The sequence below is a fragment of the Macaca fascicularis genome, chromosome 17 (genome assembly GCF_037993035.2).
Source record: "Macaca fascicularis isolate 582-1 chromosome 17, T2T-MFA8v1.1".
NCBI classification, from domain to species: Eukaryota; Metazoa; Chordata; class Mammalia; order Primates; family Cercopithecidae; genus Macaca; species Macaca fascicularis.
In genome coordinates, this window is record NC_088391.1 from 14,554,118 (window position 1) to 14,571,121 (window position 17,004).

Consider the following 17,004-nt stretch of genomic DNA (forward strand, 5'->3'; position numbering starts at 1 on the left):
AAACCAGGCTCATCTGGAAGGAGATGCCTAATAGAACCCACATTCATAAAAGTGTAAAGGAGGCACAAGGGCATAAAACACAGAAGGACGGATTAACTCTGGTGCTATGTGGCAATGCTGCAGGGCATACGATAAAGCCAGGCATAGTGTACAGAGAGAACCCCTGTGCTCTCACAAACAAAACCAAAAATTATCTGCCTGTGTTTGATATAAGGTTCAGTACTATCTGCAGTTTCAGGCATTGACTGGGGGTCTTGGAACGTCTTTCCCTCAGATAAGGGAAGACTACCGCATATTTTACAAGTTCAGAAATAGGCTCATAGGTAATTTTTCTGGATTTGAACCCAATCTACCTAAATTCAAAACCCATTCTTTTAGCCACTACACCATAATTTGAAGGATTGTTTGGGATTAGAATGGGGATTGGATGGCAAAAAACAAAACAAAACAAAACAGTGAAATGTTTGGGAGAAATGTTTTATTTTATAATGGAATCATGTGAGCTCTCTTGTGCTTATGAAAGAAAACACTGTGGTGTGAATTATGAGGACAGGGCAAACCAGGTGCCCACTATGCTTACTATGCTTCACTGAATGCAAATAGCCTGAAACACGCTATGTTATGTGTTCTTGCCATAGCAAAAGAAATCTGCCTGAGCTTGTTTTAATATAAACAGAGACACTGGTGATGAAGCTGTGGCTAACATATCACATTTCATTTACTTCTCACAATTTTAGATCAGCGAGACAGAAGTGAAGTTTTATATACACATTTGTGTATATTTAACAGAATCCTAAATACTAAATATGATTAAGCATCTTAATTCTTTAAGATTCACTTTTACATTAACAAAAAAGGGGTTATATACAATGTATATTACAGAATATTTAAGTTTAGACTCTCAGATAAAAAGGAAAGGTCAGATACTATGTTCTTTCTTTTTACCTCTCTTTTCTGATCCTGACCCTTCTGTCTGTTAAGTGAAAAGAGACACATTATAGTTCTGGGAAATCAAAGTATAAGCCTCCAGTTTTCTCCATGACAATGGAGCTGCTAATTGGTCAATGAAGTGGCTGTTTCAAGCCATTCTTCCACCAGTTAATCCGTGGCTGCTAGCAGCAGAGAAAGGCTCTAATCCAAAACTTTATACACCACTACTAGGCTCAGATTGTTCTATGAAGTTTCTCAGTTGAGCTAGAGTTTGGTAAAGATGCTATCACCTATTTTGAAGAGATTCTAATAATGAGATACCTATTCCAAAGGATCCTCAGATATTTCCTCACAGCATTTCTTCTCTCCCCTTACCCAGGGTGTGTGATTTTTTATTATAAATATATAGATATGTAATCATAACCTTTTTCAACAAGGACTAGATTACACATTTTTTTTCCAGAAAAACATAAGGAACGATATATTAATGTAAGAATGAAATTAAATTTTGGTTACTTTTAATGAATATAATTAAAATAATTTGTTTATTCCAAGTGATTTTTCTCCAGGATTAAAATGATTTCCAGGAAACAGAAAGGCTAATGGCATTTTCTGAACCTTTCTTGGCATAGACAGAGATATAAGACCAGATTGGCTCCAGATATCATTTTTTGGTGGGGCGCTTTCAAATATACACACAAAAACATGATGATGTTCATTTTAAACGACCTGTCCTGGTCTCATTAGTATCTTTCGTCTGGTCAATTTGGTAGAAATTAGTAATGGTTTTGGTCTGGGTCCCAGTATAGGTAGTGTGGGATAGGAGTAAAGCTGTGGCTTCGGCCAGTCACAACTAGGATCAAATCCTAATTGTGTCACTTCCTTAAGTGTGACTTCACACAACTGACAGAACTTCTCTTTAGACTAATGTCCTAGTATGGGGCTAACAAATAACTTACTTGAAAGACTATAGTAAGGGTTTAGAAATAACACATGTAAAAGTGTGTGGCAGATAAGAGATAATCAGTGTGTGACACCTACAATTTTAAACAATTAAGCAGCCAGTAAAAATTAAATCAACTCCTTTCTTTAACATACTTTTCTTTCTCCAGACTATGTATACCAACCGCAATGGCAACTGCGGTAAAACAGATGTCTGCGCAAAACTAAAAGAGATTTACTGCATTGTTTGTTAGCGTGAAACATTTTATGTATAGTTTTTCTTTCTTTTTGAAGTCCACTGAAGGAGTTGTGTAGGTGACTACATATATTAACATGAATTTCTTACTGTTGGCAAAGGAGGCAGAGAAGAGGAAAATTATTAATTTAAGTGAAAATTTGTCAACCTATGCTATCTGAAAGAAAAATAATTTTTTTAAAAGTGGAATTGGGTACAGTGTTTTAGATAATTTTCTTTTTTTTTTTTCTTTTTTTGAGATGGAGTCTCGCTCTGTTGCCCAGGCTGGAGTGCAGTGGCGTGATCCCGGCTCACTGCAAGTTCTGCCTCCTGGGTTCGCTCCATTCTCCTGCCTCAGCCTCCTGAGTAGCCGGGACTACAGGTGCCCGCCACCACGCCCAGCTAAGTTTTTTTTTTTTGTATTTTTTAGTACAGACGGGGTTTCACCATGCTAGCCAGGATGGTCTCGATCTCCTGACCTCGTGATCCGCCTGCCTCGGCCTCCAAAAGTGCTGGGATTACAGGCATGAGCCACCACGCCCGGCCTTAGATCACTTTCATCTGGGTGGGAACATGAATGTATTCATGAAAACGGCACTTTCACTAGCAAGAATTTCAGTAGGGGAGATGAGAAGTATAGCGCAGTAGACAGAAGCAAGAAAATGAGTAAGGCACCAAAGGAGGAAAGCACAGTATATTAATTGGGGATAGAGAGAAATTCATGTTGGCTGAACCCTGTTTTCCCACCTGGGGACTTCGGAATTATTGACAGTGATCCATGAATACTCACATACATCAGGTATTGTTTGTGGACAGAATAAAAGTTAAACACATGCAGGTGAATTCGTTTCCTAAGGCTGCAGTAACAAAGTACTGCAAACTATAGGCCTTAAAACAACAGAAATTTATTCTCTCACAGTTCTGGAAGCCCAGAAGTCAGAAAGCAAGGCATCAGCAGGGTCATGCTGTCTCTGGAGGCTCTAGAGAAGAATCCTGCCTTGCCTTTTCCTCGCTTCTGGTGGTTCCCAGCAATCCTCTGCTTTCCTCAGCTTGCAGCTGCTTAACTTCAATCTCTGCCTCTGTCTTTACATAGCCTTCTTCCTTGTCTGCCTTTACATCATCTTCCTTCTGTGTGCATTTTTGTCTGTGTGTCTCCTCTCTTCTTATGAGGACATGGACGTATTTGGTGAAGGGCCCACGTCACTCCATTATCTCGTCTTAAGGTCACATTCACAGGTACTTGAGGTTAGAACTTGGATGTATCTTTTTGGTGGACACAATTCAACCCAAAATGGTGTGTATATGTATTTCAAATATATGTAGATGTGTGATTTTAAGTAAAAATTATTTAAATAGCATTATCAACCTGAAAGTAGCGGTTCATCACTGTAAATTTTCTCAATTAATGGATATTAAAGGAATACATTTGTCAGGTAGGAGTCTAACAATCTATAATTTTTTTTAATGATAAAAAGAGTTGTATACACTGAGAAGGGTTGGGATCTGTGGTATACGGTTCCTGTGGAAGAGAATGAGATAAAACTAGAAAATAAGCTAAAGTATGCAGGGTGTTTGGTACCGAAAGGACTTAATTTCTTAGGCAAAGAGAATTACTGGTGATGGTGATGTTTTCACAGATGCAGTGCATGTATGTAGAAGCTATTGTGATGAATAAAGTAAAATTCTGGACCACTCATCTCTCCATCAAGGTGGAACGTTAGGAAGACTACCCATGTAAGGATGAACTGGAGAAGAGTGAGTGTGGAAACAAGGAGACCAGGTATGAAGTGACTAGAATCTAAATCAGGATGACTGCGGTGAGAATGAAAAAAATGGGATGAATGCTAGACCCACTCCCAGGAAGAATGGGCAGAGGTATGACAATTTAATGGTGAATAAGTCTGTGTGGATGGTGCAATTGTATGCATATTTATGCGATGTTTACGGGTACATGTTTGCATTAGGGTGTTTGTACGATATCTAGTTCATTTAAGATTCCAGAATACGTATTATTTTAGCACTCTTTGACATTTTTAAAATACTTGCTGATTAATTTTCCATGTCTCAACACAATGTTTTTCTAAAGGAAATATCCAGAATCACTCATTTCAATTAGTTTAGTTTTTGGCATACAAATATTTATTGGTTGGTAAGCATCAACATTTTAACTATTCCCAAATTGGGTCAACTTAGGATACAAATATAGAATTTCTATTTTGTGTTTGTGTTCCCTCTTTAAGAGGAAAATTAGTGGAGCAAAAAAGATAAAAGAAGTAGTGGTAGTTGGAAGAAACTGACATTTAAGTTTGATGAAGAAACTCTAAATAGATACCTAGAGAGGCTAAATGACTTCAAGTCCCCAAGGTAGGGCAAATTGCATCCACCGATCCTAAAAGAATCTGAAAACTAGATCACTGAACAACTCTCAATGGTCTTTGAGGAGTCATAGAGAACTAGGAGTGCCAGAGGATTGAAGTGCTAAAGGCAGGGGGAGGTTAATTCTCGAAAATCCATAGCAAGTAGCTTAATATTGCCAAAACCAGTAAAAATACTTCACATCGATATACTTTCATTTAATTTTGCTCAGATACAGAAACAGAGAGTATCCAGACTGCAGCTAGACAGTTGTCAAGGTCCTTTATGGTATCCTTTGGAAAAGCCAGAGGAATATGTGTGCTAGTTATTAGAACACTATGGTAGCTAATTTATTATTGAAGGCTTATACTAAACAGGTGCTTATAAACAACTTAAATTAGTTTTTAAACTTTTTGACTACAACTTGCAGTAAGAAATACATATTACGTCATTACCTAGTAGGCCTACATATGTATTTTTATGTATATGTGCGTATAATTAAAACAGATTTTATAAAACGGTACTTACCCTTACAAAATATATTTTGAAATTTTTCATTCTGTGTGTTTCTATTCATTTCATTAAAAAACCCCTGCTGGTTGCAACCCACTAAATCAATTTCATGACTCCCTAATGGGTTGGGACCCACAGTTTGAAGAATGTGAATTGATTCAAGCAGAGTGATACTGGTGACTACTGAGCTGCTTCCATCCTGTTCAATCAAACATTTGAATGGAGGTATAGAAGGAATGTTCCCAAATTTGTACATAGGCTAATAAGACAATAAATTATTTGTGTGATATAATCAGGATTAAGAAATTCCTAGCAGATGAAATTTAAATGGAAAATTACATAGAAAATTTGAATGAAATATTTTTTTTTGTTTTGAGACAGAGTCTCGCTCTCTTGCCCAGGCTGGAGTGCAGTGGGGTGATCTCTGCTCACTGCAACCTCTGCCTCACGTGTTCAAGTGATCCTCCTGCCTTAGCCTCTTGAGTAGCTGGAATTACAGGTGGCCACCACCATGCCTGGCTGGTTTTTGTATTTTTAGTAGAGACAGGGTTTCCCCATGTTGGCCAGGCTGATCTTGAACGACTGACCTCAAGTGATTCACCTGCCTTGGCCTCCCAAAGTGTTGGGATTACAAGCGTGGACCACCATGCCTGGCCTTCAAATAAAATTTAAATTTAAATTTATATGTACAATTTTGTACTTTATATCTCAAAATCTACATGTAAAGCTACAAATTGTAGATATGCTGCTGCTAAAAAAAATTAACAACAAAAGAAAAAGCTTGTTTTTCAGGTTGATAATTATTTCATGCAGCTATTGTGGTTAATAAAGTAAAACTTTTTATTAATCCTAATTAATCCTTGATGGTCTAATCTGTCCATCAAGATGGAGCTTTATGAAGATTACCCATGTAAGGATGGACTGGAGAAGAGTGAGTGTGGAAAAGAGGAGACAGAGGTATGAAGTGGCTAGGATCTGAATCAGGGTGGCTGCAGTGAGGATGAAAAAAATGGGATGAATGCTAGACCTATTGCCAGGAAGAATGGGCAGATCTATAACTAATTTACTGGTGATAATAATTTCAATATGAGAGGAGAATGGAACCAACATTATTTGAGAACCCACCACGTGCCAAATGTGAATCATTACATTACATGAATCATCAGTGTCATGTTAAGAAAAAAATCCAAAACCAAAGCAAACCAAACAGATCTAATTTGATTTGGGGCAACATTAACAGGAGCTATATTGCTAAAGGTTGAGGGTGGGGTAAGAATTTCCCTCTGTTTTATACAGGTCCAAACCCACACCGAATTTGGAATATTCTGTTCAGATAAAGTTTAGAGAAAAGCAAGAAATCTGTTATTTAAAGAACAGGTGAAGGAAGTGGGAATATTTAGTGTGGAGAACTGCTGTTTCCATCCATGCATTTTTGAACACATTTATTCAATGTAAATTACAAGTCAGGCAAGGTAGATGAAAAAAAAAAAACAAAAATAATGACACAAAATAACTGTGGGTCTTTTCCAACAGTCAATGAAGGGAAACACTATTGATTGACACTTGCTACACTACCTTAAGTACCTTAAATGTATTAGCTCCTTTAATCCTATGAAGTAGTACTATCATCCTTATTTTGGGTTGAGTAAACTGAAGCTTTGAAGCTAAAGTCATTTTCCCAACACCATACTGTAAATTTAAGTAAATATAAGTGGTTGGTGGAACTAGAATCCAAATCCAGGTTCCATTGAATCTAGGGCATGACTTCTCTACCTCTCTGCAATATTGCTTCTTGAAACTCAGATTCACAGGTTTCTTATCTTTGAATGGTTGTCCCTGGGAAGTAGGGGTATGCAAAAATGCATACAAAATTAATATTCACCACATAAAATGTATTTTTAATCTGGAGATTTAAAAATATACAGATTAGGTATATTATTATGTAGCTTCTATTATTATGTAGCTTTTAATTCAAAATATTGTTAATATAAATGCAAAGTTATTTGTACACTTTCAGGAAAAGGTTTTGTAGGCCAAAAGGAAACAGACCTGCTGACTTTTCTAAACTTTACATTTTTGGGATGGTATGGAAGACATATAACTGTGCCATTATGCAGACTTATATGTGGTTATAATTGTAATTGTATGTGGTTATAATTGGTATTACATGTGTTTATAGGTTACACAATACACATGCCTGTATACTAAGGATACAAAGACACATTGACTATATGCTAGCTGCTCAGCTGAAATTATTTTATGGAATTCTCACTTTCCTATGGGACACGTATTATTATCCCTACTGAAGACGAAACTCAAATAGCTTGAGTAGACTGCAAAGGTAGTAAGTTGTGAGTGTGACTCAAAGAATCATGCACTTTCCACAGTATCATAGCGCCTGGGAGGAGCTGATCGTCCACTGGAGAAAACTTTTTAATTGGTAAGCTCTTCTAAACATCTCTGAAATTGAATTAAGTACGCAAAAGAAGTGGAGTTTTCCTACTTAGAAATGGTGATATTACCTTTACCCACTCACTATCTTCACTAAAGAAAAATGAGCAGAAAAATATAACCAAGTGCACACACATACTGCTTAAGAAAAAACACAAGAAAAATTAAAATGGAAATGTTAAAAATGATGTTAAGCTATTCATTCAGAAAGGAAATAGGAAGTTCAGGTTGTCACTGTCTCTCAAAGTACTCATGCAAGAAATCTAAAAATAGCAAAAGGTAGAACCTGCTGCCATATAGATATATGCACAGTGGGTAAAAAAACTTAGTATGACAACCTTTCAATCTAGATTTATGTATTTTAAAAAGATATCATTTTAAATTTGCAAATGAAACAGTACTCTTAACAGCAGATGATACTCACCTGGGACAGACAAAAAAGTAGTAGAAGGATATAAATGTTACAGGATTTTTCAATTATATAGTATATCTCAAGTCATACTATTATGACTTGTATGTTTTGTAAATTTCCCATACAGTTTCAAGCATTCTAGCATTTTATAATTCAATTGCTATTTAATTTAAGTGGACATGTTAGTTACCACTGCTTTCAGAAGTGTTTGCTTAACTACTTTAATAATCCAATCACTTTGGTGCAAGTTTAAACAAATAAACAGACATGCAACCAAGAATTCATCCTAAGCACTGGTTTTGAGGAACTTTTTTTATAACCTGTGGTACTTAGAATTTTACCATGTTCCCATATCCTGGGAGTTAACTTGACTGGCAGGTCCAATTAAATATGAATAATAACAAAACTGATAATGGTGGATTTGTATATTGACCTTTTTCATTTGAGATGACAATTAAAACGATCTGAATATACCTCAAGATACCTAATATTTCTGGTGGCTTTCAATAATCTTTACTGAAAAGTGCAGACCTCATGAAATATTAAAGAAAATTATATCCTTCCTTTCAAGGAATAGTCATGCCTATTTAGTTTTAATTCAATACGAGCAGTATGATTACTGGGTACATTTTAATTTTTTAAAATTAAAGGTTTATTTCTTATCTCTTGTGTCTGTGCAGACATAGATACGTACTTTTCTCACAGATCAAGGCTGGCAGTGAGAATCACCCATGTTTTCAGATAATTTCGAAAGTCCTCTGAATTGTACGTGCCTATGAAAAAAGGAAACATCAATAATTGGCATCATACCTGAGGATCGTCAGGGATTTTGAAAGTGTGGGATTTGTCGTTCCCACCAAACTACCCCAGTGTCACACACTGCAGCCTTTTTAGGCTGGGAGGTGAGTTCAAGAGCTGTTTGTTGTTCCGAGCTTGATCCAGAGAGGCTCACTGTTTGACAAGTTCTATTTTAAGTAGTGCCTGAGTGTGCAGGTGTCAGCCTCTTTCATGGCTGTAGAAGCACCATTACGCTCCATCTGTATTCTTCCCCCGACAATGCAGGATCGCGCCCCCACCCCCCCGCCCGCCTCCACCCCGTGCGTTTGTTTCTGCTTTGCCAGCCACTTTTTCTTCGGGAAATTCTAGGGAGGGCAGGCTGACAGGACTGCGAGAAAGGGCGAAGAGAGGCCGAAAGAGGTCGTCTGCCACTCCCCTACCTTACAAGGCACGTGGCACTCGCAGTAGCAGCAGCTGGATGCAACAACGGAGATGAGGAACCTCCTCCCAGCAAGAGGATATTGAGAGAAGGAGGAGGTGGCAGTGAAGGCAAGACACGCACACTGTGTCCTTCCCCACAGGGAAAATCCACCCTCAAGGGAAAAACCACAAGGAAGCCACTACCCGCCCCGCCTCTCCCAGCTTGCCCCAGTGTCTGGCAGCAGTCCCCATGCATCTGCTCACCTGTCTATCCTTTCAGGGTGGTTGGGGGAGGGACAAGGGGTGTCAGGGTGGGTGGGTGGGAAGAGAAGGAGGGCAGGGCGAAAGAGGGGGTGCACCGAGGGCTCCGCCCCCCCGGAGGCTGTGCGCAGGCGCAGTGGCCGCTACCGCAGGCAGGGGGCGGCAACATGGCGGAGTGAGCGGCGGCGTCGGGGCTTCACAACAACAGTGGCGCCCGTAGCAGCGGCGGCAGCAGCGTCAATTGCATCGGCCACAGCCTGAGCTTCAGCACCGGCAAGCGTCGTGGCCAGCTGCTCGCGTCCTAGGGCTTCTCGGAGCGGCTGCAGCATCTCCGCGGGGGGCGGGCCGGGCCGGACGGACCGGGAGAGGGAGAGAGCAGAGGCAGCGGCAGCGGCGGCGGCAGCGGCACACCTGCTGGGCGGGCACGGCCGCTTGCCCGGCAGCGGTTAGCGGTACCGCCACCGCCGAGAATAAGCTTGCGGATCCCCCGCCGCCTCCGCCGGGGAGAGCGCCGGAGCGGGCCGGGCTGAGACGCAGGCGGGGAGCGGGCCCGGCGCCGCGGCGCTGGTGGATGCTGGGGCTCCGAGGAGACGGCCGGGGGGCGGGGGCCGAGGCAGGTATAACGGTACCGGCGGCGGCAGCGCCGCTGCTCTTCCCTTCTCCTCAGGAGGGGGGCCAATGGCGAGCGAGAAGCCGGGCCCGGGCCCGGTGCTCGAGCCTCAGCCCGTGGGGCTCATTGCCGTCGGGGCCGCTGGCGGAGGCGGCGGGGGCAGCGGCGGTGGCGGCACCGGGGGCAGCGGGATGGGGGAGCTAAGGGGGGCGTCCGGCTCCGGCTCGGTGATGCTCCCCGCGGGGATGATTAACCCTTCGGTGCCGATCCGCAACATCCGGATGAAATTCGCAGTGTTGATTGGACTCATACAGGTCGGAGAGGTCAGCAACAGGGACATCGTGGAGACGGTGCTCAACCTGGTAAGGAAAAGGCGTGCTCTCCATCTGCTTCCCCAGTCCCCACATCCACCGTCCCTAGCGCCTTTCGCTCCCACCCGCCACCCCCAGGGTCACACGCGCCGCGCGTCCCTGGGAGCACAGAGCGTTCAGCCGGTATTGCCCAGCGGGTGACCTGCCTGGGCGCTGCCGGAACCACGCCACCTCCCTCCTCTCCTCTTTCTGGTCCTCTCCTGCCACCTGAGCGCAATGCCCAACTTAACACCGCTTCTTACCACTTTTTAGGACCACGAGTAAACCAGTCCCCGCGGTGAAGGTTTTGGGTCGACTTTAGAGTTTAGTTAGGAGGTGAGGAGGCCTCCTGTTCTCTGGGGTTCTTTTTCTCACACTCTTTATTGTCCGTGGTGTCGCTCTCGGAGGATGACAGCCTTGCCCCTGGAGCCTAAATTCCCCCGTGCTGCTGAGATGTGAGAAGCACATTAGCTTCCGACTTGAGCAGCTGGGGTGTGATGTTTTCGAGGGAGACAGAAAATGATGCAGTTTTGCATCTGTCTTTAAATATTCCAAGGCCATGATGGAGAGTGTTGTGTCTATCCATCCCCCTCCATCTCTGAAGCAGCCGTCCCTTCTTTGTAATGTTGCCCTGAATATACTGATTTCTTAGTCATTTTTTGTGCACACAAGGTGTGTGAGGACACCAGATCATACAGGTTCATTTCTGTGGTTACCTTCAGTAGCGTGGCATGTGGGTAAAGACTAAAGGAAAGGTTTGAAACGCAGCCCTAGGTTTTGGTTTCTTTCATGATAAGAAAGAGTTACTGCAGAAGTGTGTATGACTTAATGTTTTGCGCTATCTACAGAGAGGCTCAGAAGCGTTTAAGATGTCAGGGAAAGAAATGGAAAGAAATAAGGAGATGAGAATCATAAATCGAGGAAAATTAACAGTAGTTCATATTTAGTGCTTTGTAAATGGAGTTTTTTTTTTCCCCCCTGCAGCCAAGCTTTTTAAACAGTTTTCTCTGCAATATCTAGTCATTGACATACTGAAAGGTTGGGCTTTGGGAGGCAAGACATAAATCGGGAGCAATCAGTTGAGTATTGTATTTGGTGTGGAGTGACAGGAACATAACAGTATGCTTACAGGGGTGCTTTGTACACCCATGCAGTCATTTTTCAGCTAAGCAATTATTTTTACTTTATTGGAAAACTGAGAGAAAGCCGCAGCTACACCACTGGTGTCCTGAGGCATGCATTAGATAATGTCTACGGTTTATGAACCTCCTAAATGCACAGAAAAGTTGAAGCTGTTTTTTTCCTTTTGCTAGTGTGTCAGGTCAAAGGAGATTATCTGTCTTCGTTATATTCATTGTTGTTTAAAACAAAACACCTGTTTTTACTTCTGTGTGCCTTTCAAATAAATCATCATGAAAAGTCAGTGTAAGTTTGAGGGAATGTCACTAAGTTGGTATAACCAAGTTCTTTTCAGGGCACTACTGGAAATACGGTTTTCTTGAGTTTTAATTTTAACTAGTTGCAAATAAGAGGTCAGTACTTGCCATTTCTTTTTAAAAGAAGATAAATGAAATCTCCAACTGTTAGTATGTTAGCAGGTAACTGTATTTCTGTAATTTAAAGGAACACATTTTTAGTTCCAGTTTTGATCTAACCAATATCATTTTTATGTTAGATTATATTAGGCTATTTTAGTAAGTATTCCTATGCTTACTTAATACATTTTAACCTGGTAAGAGGCAGTATAGCTTTCACAACCTGGAAACTGATTTGAATATATAACCAGTTTGGATTCTGCAGCAGTAGCAATGCATGCTGAATCAGTTCTTCACAGATGGGGTTTTTTAGATAGACGGTAGACTAAGAAAGGAAGTGAAATGTTTTTCTTGAGATGAAAAAGAAATTTAACTCTTCAGAGCAGTAAAAATCTGGCATGAAGTTTCAGTATGCAGACATTTCAGAGAACTTTACAGTTAAGCTTAGAGTCACTAGAAATAAATTAATACTGAGATAGTGTATCCAAAATCTACTTAAGACTTTGTAACTGCAATGATATTTTAAATTTAAAGAGGTTTAAAATTTCTTTGTATGTATTTAAAGAATGCAATAGGTTTTTCAATAGAAACTTTTGGGGAAAAGAATAAATGACAAAAGGAGCTGTTTATTGCTAAGTTGTTAATTATATTAATTATGGAATATAAATTAGTCATTTGAAGTGCAATATTTCTTGAACTGTAGATTTAGGGCTTTATTGTGCAGTACACTCATGAAAATGAAAATGTCATATGAAAATTTAGGTGGATTCTCAAAAAATATGTGGAAGTCATGGGCGTTTAAAAAACGAATTATCAAACTTAATTCTATTTATGTAATAAGTAAACCAGTAAAATCCATATAGGACACTCAGTGATTCGTTAGAGTTTGGAAACCTTTAATATTAAATCTAAAATGAATTTTTTAAAATTTTCAGTTTTAATTTAACACTTTAAATAAAAATGTAAGGTAAAATAGTGAAATACCTATTACTGTGCCCTGAATGACAGAAAAAAAAGAACTAATGAAACTTAAAAAAGAAAAAAAGAAAAAAGAGGAGTTTCTACCTTAAACAATACCCTTGTCTCAGTCACCTTTGTCAGTACATTTTTCTTTGTTTTCCTGTATATTTTTTCTTCCTATGTGAGGATACTCATAAATACTTGGTTTCTAGGTGCTATTTCTCACATGCCTTGGCCAAAGAATTAAAAGCTGGGCAGAGTGAAGTTTAAGCATGCACTAAAGTGTAGGACTTCTTCAACAGAGCAGTGGCTGTAATTTTTCTGCTTTGTTTCCCAAAGGTCTAGAGACCCATTTTTACTACTAGGTGGTTTGTGGGAGTTTGGTGAAGAATCACCAATGTGATATGCAATAAAATGAGTGATTTTTATTAGAGATGTATGTATTTTGTATAATGATGTTATAGTTGACTTAAAACATTGAAATATGGAATGGATAATGTTAGGAAGATAGGTAAATTAGTTTGTGAATAAAATTACAGTCTGTATTGTCAAGGATTTTGCATTGTAGCTCTACTAATGAAAGAAACTGATCGTTAACAAACTTTGGCTTCTGGAGGAATTATTTAAAGTGGCAATATAAGAGAATTTAACTATAGAGAAGAGATTTTGTTGATTGTTTTCAGTTGTAAAGCTGGCATACTCCCTAATCAAACTAATCTATTCTTTTGTAAACACACTTAACATATGTTTATATAAGCTTTATTCATATTTGAAGTAAAAGCTATGTAAATATGTGTTATCGTTGTTTATAACATGGAAGTTTCTTTTATAAACATAAATTTCTAGAAAAATATATTTATAATAGAGGATTAATATTTACTTAGTGAAAGAATTCATAATTTTTTTGGAGTGGCTTTCTTATGTGTTATAGTATAATTCTATGATTATAATTATGGAATTATAGACTTGAAGATTTTTTATGAATAACTGAATTCATGAAATTTTTTTCACGAAATTTTTTCATGGATTTGTAATTTTTTTTCATGAGTTACTGTGAGTTGTATCAGTGTGTCTAGTTGTAGAAAATGATATTTCCTCTGATTATTTTTTTACACTCTAAGTGGCATGCTGTTGGCTGAGCTGGAAACCTGACAGGATGCTTTGAGGGGATATGTGGTTTACTGAGTTTCTTTCATCTTGGCTTATGGATCATGGTATTTTTGTTAAAAGGGTAACTTCAAGGTGTTTTTTGTACTTGAATATGGCAGTAACTCTTCTTCCTTAGAGTTTTTTTTTTTTTAATTTTGCAGATTGATAGTCATAATTTTCGTTTTAAAGATATTTAGAATTTTACAAAGAAGGTGTCTTCTGCATTTGAATTATATGTATTTTAAAAATACACAGTTGCATCTTAGAATCATAGAGGTCCTTAATACTAATAAAACCACATTTATATTAAAATAATTTCATGCATTTTAATTTATGTTGATATGTAAGCCTTTTCATATTAATTTGAATTGTATTTTATTCTCATGATTGGGTATGGAAAATAAAATTCAGGATTCACATGTAAATGCTCGGAGTTTCAATATCTTAAGGAGTTTTGAGGTTTTCCATAGAAAATTTAGTCATATAATGACACTAAGGCAGCAAATATTCTATAGTCTATTATCAATTTATATTAATTTTAAATAAATGTTTTGTGTATTGCTAGCTGCTTTTTGGCAAATACTGTGCTGTTAATTAAAAATATCTCAAGGTTCTTTACTCTTTTGCTATGCTTTTCCCAGACAGTGTGGAAGAATTTATTGGGTCTAACAGACTTAGCCCCCATTTTGTGTCACTGGTATAGCTGTATTATAAAATTCAGTCATCTGCTTTTTTTTTTCTATATACGGAACATATTGTTATGCATTAGTTCTAGGTTTTCCATTTCTTGTCTTTAAACAATGTCAGCATATCTCTTTGGCATCACATATCACCCTGTAGCATTGCAGTTATTTATGTGTGTTTCCCTTCCTAGGCTGTGAACTCCAAGAGGGCAGGAACTGATTTTATGTATCTTTATTTTTTGTATTTCTAGGCCTTGGATAAGTTAAGTGCATTTGTAGTGTGCATGACACTATCATAGGCAGTAATGATTATGGTCAGTTTCTGAAGTTATGTTCAACATTACGGTCCAGACCTAGGATCCTGAAATAAACTCATATATAAACTCAACTCATATAAACTTCATGTATTCCTTATTCTTCAAACTAGAAATATGTGTTCAATGTGTATAATATTACCTGGCTGTGTAGGCATTACTGCATATGTAGATGTTATTTTGAACTGGCATCCGTTAATAAGTTAGAATCTGGTAAAAACTTTTCAGTAAACTTTTATTTATAATCAAATATAATCACATAACAAGGTCATGTTGTTAACAAAGAAAATACGTAATGCATTGAAGAGAAATTATAGAAAATACTGTAAGCATTTGTCATATTGCCAAGAATAGTGAATTTGTTCTTGTGTGTCTGGCATACATTTCACCTCTTTGTAGTGGTACCTCAGTTTTCCTTTGATGATTCACTCATTCCCCATTTGTAGTTCAACTGGTTTAGGTGGGTCGACCCCACTGCCTGCCTTGAGGCTCAGACATCTAAGCCAGGTGTGGCAAGAATAGTGGTGATTGGTTCAGGGACAAACATTTAACTCAAGGGTAGCGAGCCAGAGTAGGTTCCAGGAATTGTGCTGGAAGGCATTCTGATGGGGATGCTGAATGTGTCAATTCTTAAAGAGTTGTAGGTCCCTGTCTTAGAATTTGACCAAGTGTGAAGCAAACAGCCTCATGATTCTGTTGGAGAACGTAGAGTTCTTTTTGTGGTGATTATCTTCTAACCATTAAATTATTTCCTTTAAAATTTACTATTGTTATTTATTTCAAATCAGTGTAAGTTGGGCTTTTTTTTTCACTTGTAAACAGAAAGAATCCCCAGTAACATAGACATTAGTATCTGGAAATGACACATTGTAGGAAACAGACCTTAGATTTTGAAATGGAGTGGAAGGCAGTGAGAACTTTGTGATCCTCTAGCAGTTCCTTTTAAGGAGTTACAGAGCAGCTATTTAAATTGTCACCTGTGTTATCTTTGTCAATGGAACTACTGAGGTTGGAATTTTAGGGATGTTGGAATGTTTTGGTCACTTTTTGGGGTCTTTGATAATGTCTTTTAAGAGAGCAGTTAACTTTGGTCCAAGTTAGGGTGCTTGAAAGCAAAGCAGAAAGAAAATGTAGCTTTTCCAAGGCAGAGAGGCTCTTTCTGCCTGTAGCTGCCATCCAAGATAGTAGGGAATTAGAATATTAAAGCTTTGTAGGTCATAAAGCCCTAAGTTTTTACCCCGTGCTAAAGTTGGTAAGAGGAAAGCCAAGAGTTTAAATTAGAACCAGATAAAGTTCTGTCTGATAAGCTTCTCCCAAGCCTCTCATGCAGCATACGCCAGCCTTCTGACCAAAGTAACAGTAATCCAGTTGTGAAGAGCTTTAAAATACGATACAACCAGGGAGCAAATGATAGAATAGCTGTGCCTCCTCACCCAGTTTATTGTTTCACATTGCTTCAAGGAAGATCATTAAGCTGAGGGTTAAGGGGATAAGAGTACTGGGAAGGCCTGTTGCTATGAGACTGAAACTTAAAAGCTGACAAGATCCTGACAGGATCGCATGTTTTGGTTGCGAATTCAAGTCCTTTGACTTAAGTAAAGTGACGAAAAACTTATCAAAGTTTTAGGGAAGCCATACTTGGAGAGAAACCTCAAGCCTGGTAAACAAAGGCCTGTATTCTTTTACTTCTAAGGCACTTCTAAGCTCCAGCAGTATAGCTGCTAGAAGGAAAATCTGCATTATGGAGGATAAGAAGTGAGATCTTCTGAGATAGTGGTAGTGAATGTATTCACATTGGCCGACCCAAGGAATTCCATTAGCAAGGACAGGGAATTCTTGTTACTCTGACCAATGATATATGGTTTATGCTTTGAATTAGTTATCATGGTGTTTCTTTAACCTTCTCCACTCTTCTAAATGCAGTTATTGTTACTTAATGTTCTTTTACCATTGTATATTAATTAGAGGGTATAGTTAAATTTATTACATAGCTATATAATTGGTCAGGTTTGAGGTATCACCAAGAAGAATATTATCATAACACAAAAATTTCAGACTTGAGGTTAGATGCAGTAATTCGACTTTGTCTTTTTTCATCCTCTGGTGA

At 38.7% G+C, this 17,004-nt stretch overlaps 1 protein-coding gene and 1 long non-coding RNA gene across 7 annotated transcripts in view; one reads left to right on the plus strand and one right to left on the minus strand.

Annotated features, from left to right (window-relative positions):
* Positions 1 to 696: 696 nt before the first annotated feature.
* LOC107127929 (uncharacterized) lies at positions 697 to 9,423 on the minus strand. The gene is made up of 3 exons (XR_012426817.1): positions 9,300 to 9,423; positions 8,533 to 8,611; positions 697 to 3,626 (listed from the first exon to the last, which is right to left on the minus strand). It is a non-coding gene; the product is annotated as an uncharacterized lncRNA (long non-coding RNA).
* Positions 9,424 to 9,450: 27 nt separating this feature from the next.
* The window catches only part of NBEA (neurobeachin), a 741,630-nt gene continuing 734,076 nt past the window's right edge, over positions 9,451 to 17,004 (plus strand). For all 6 annotated transcript variants that reach the window (XM_005585622.4, XM_065533144.2, XM_065533146.1 and 3 more), the window contains exon 1: positions 9,451 to 10,268. In XM_005585622.4, coding sequence (XP_005585679.2) covers positions 9,975 to 10,268 — 294 coding nt within the window. In that variant the 5' untranslated portion in view covers positions 9,451 to 9,974. The remainder of the gene's footprint in view (positions 10,269 to 17,004) is intronic.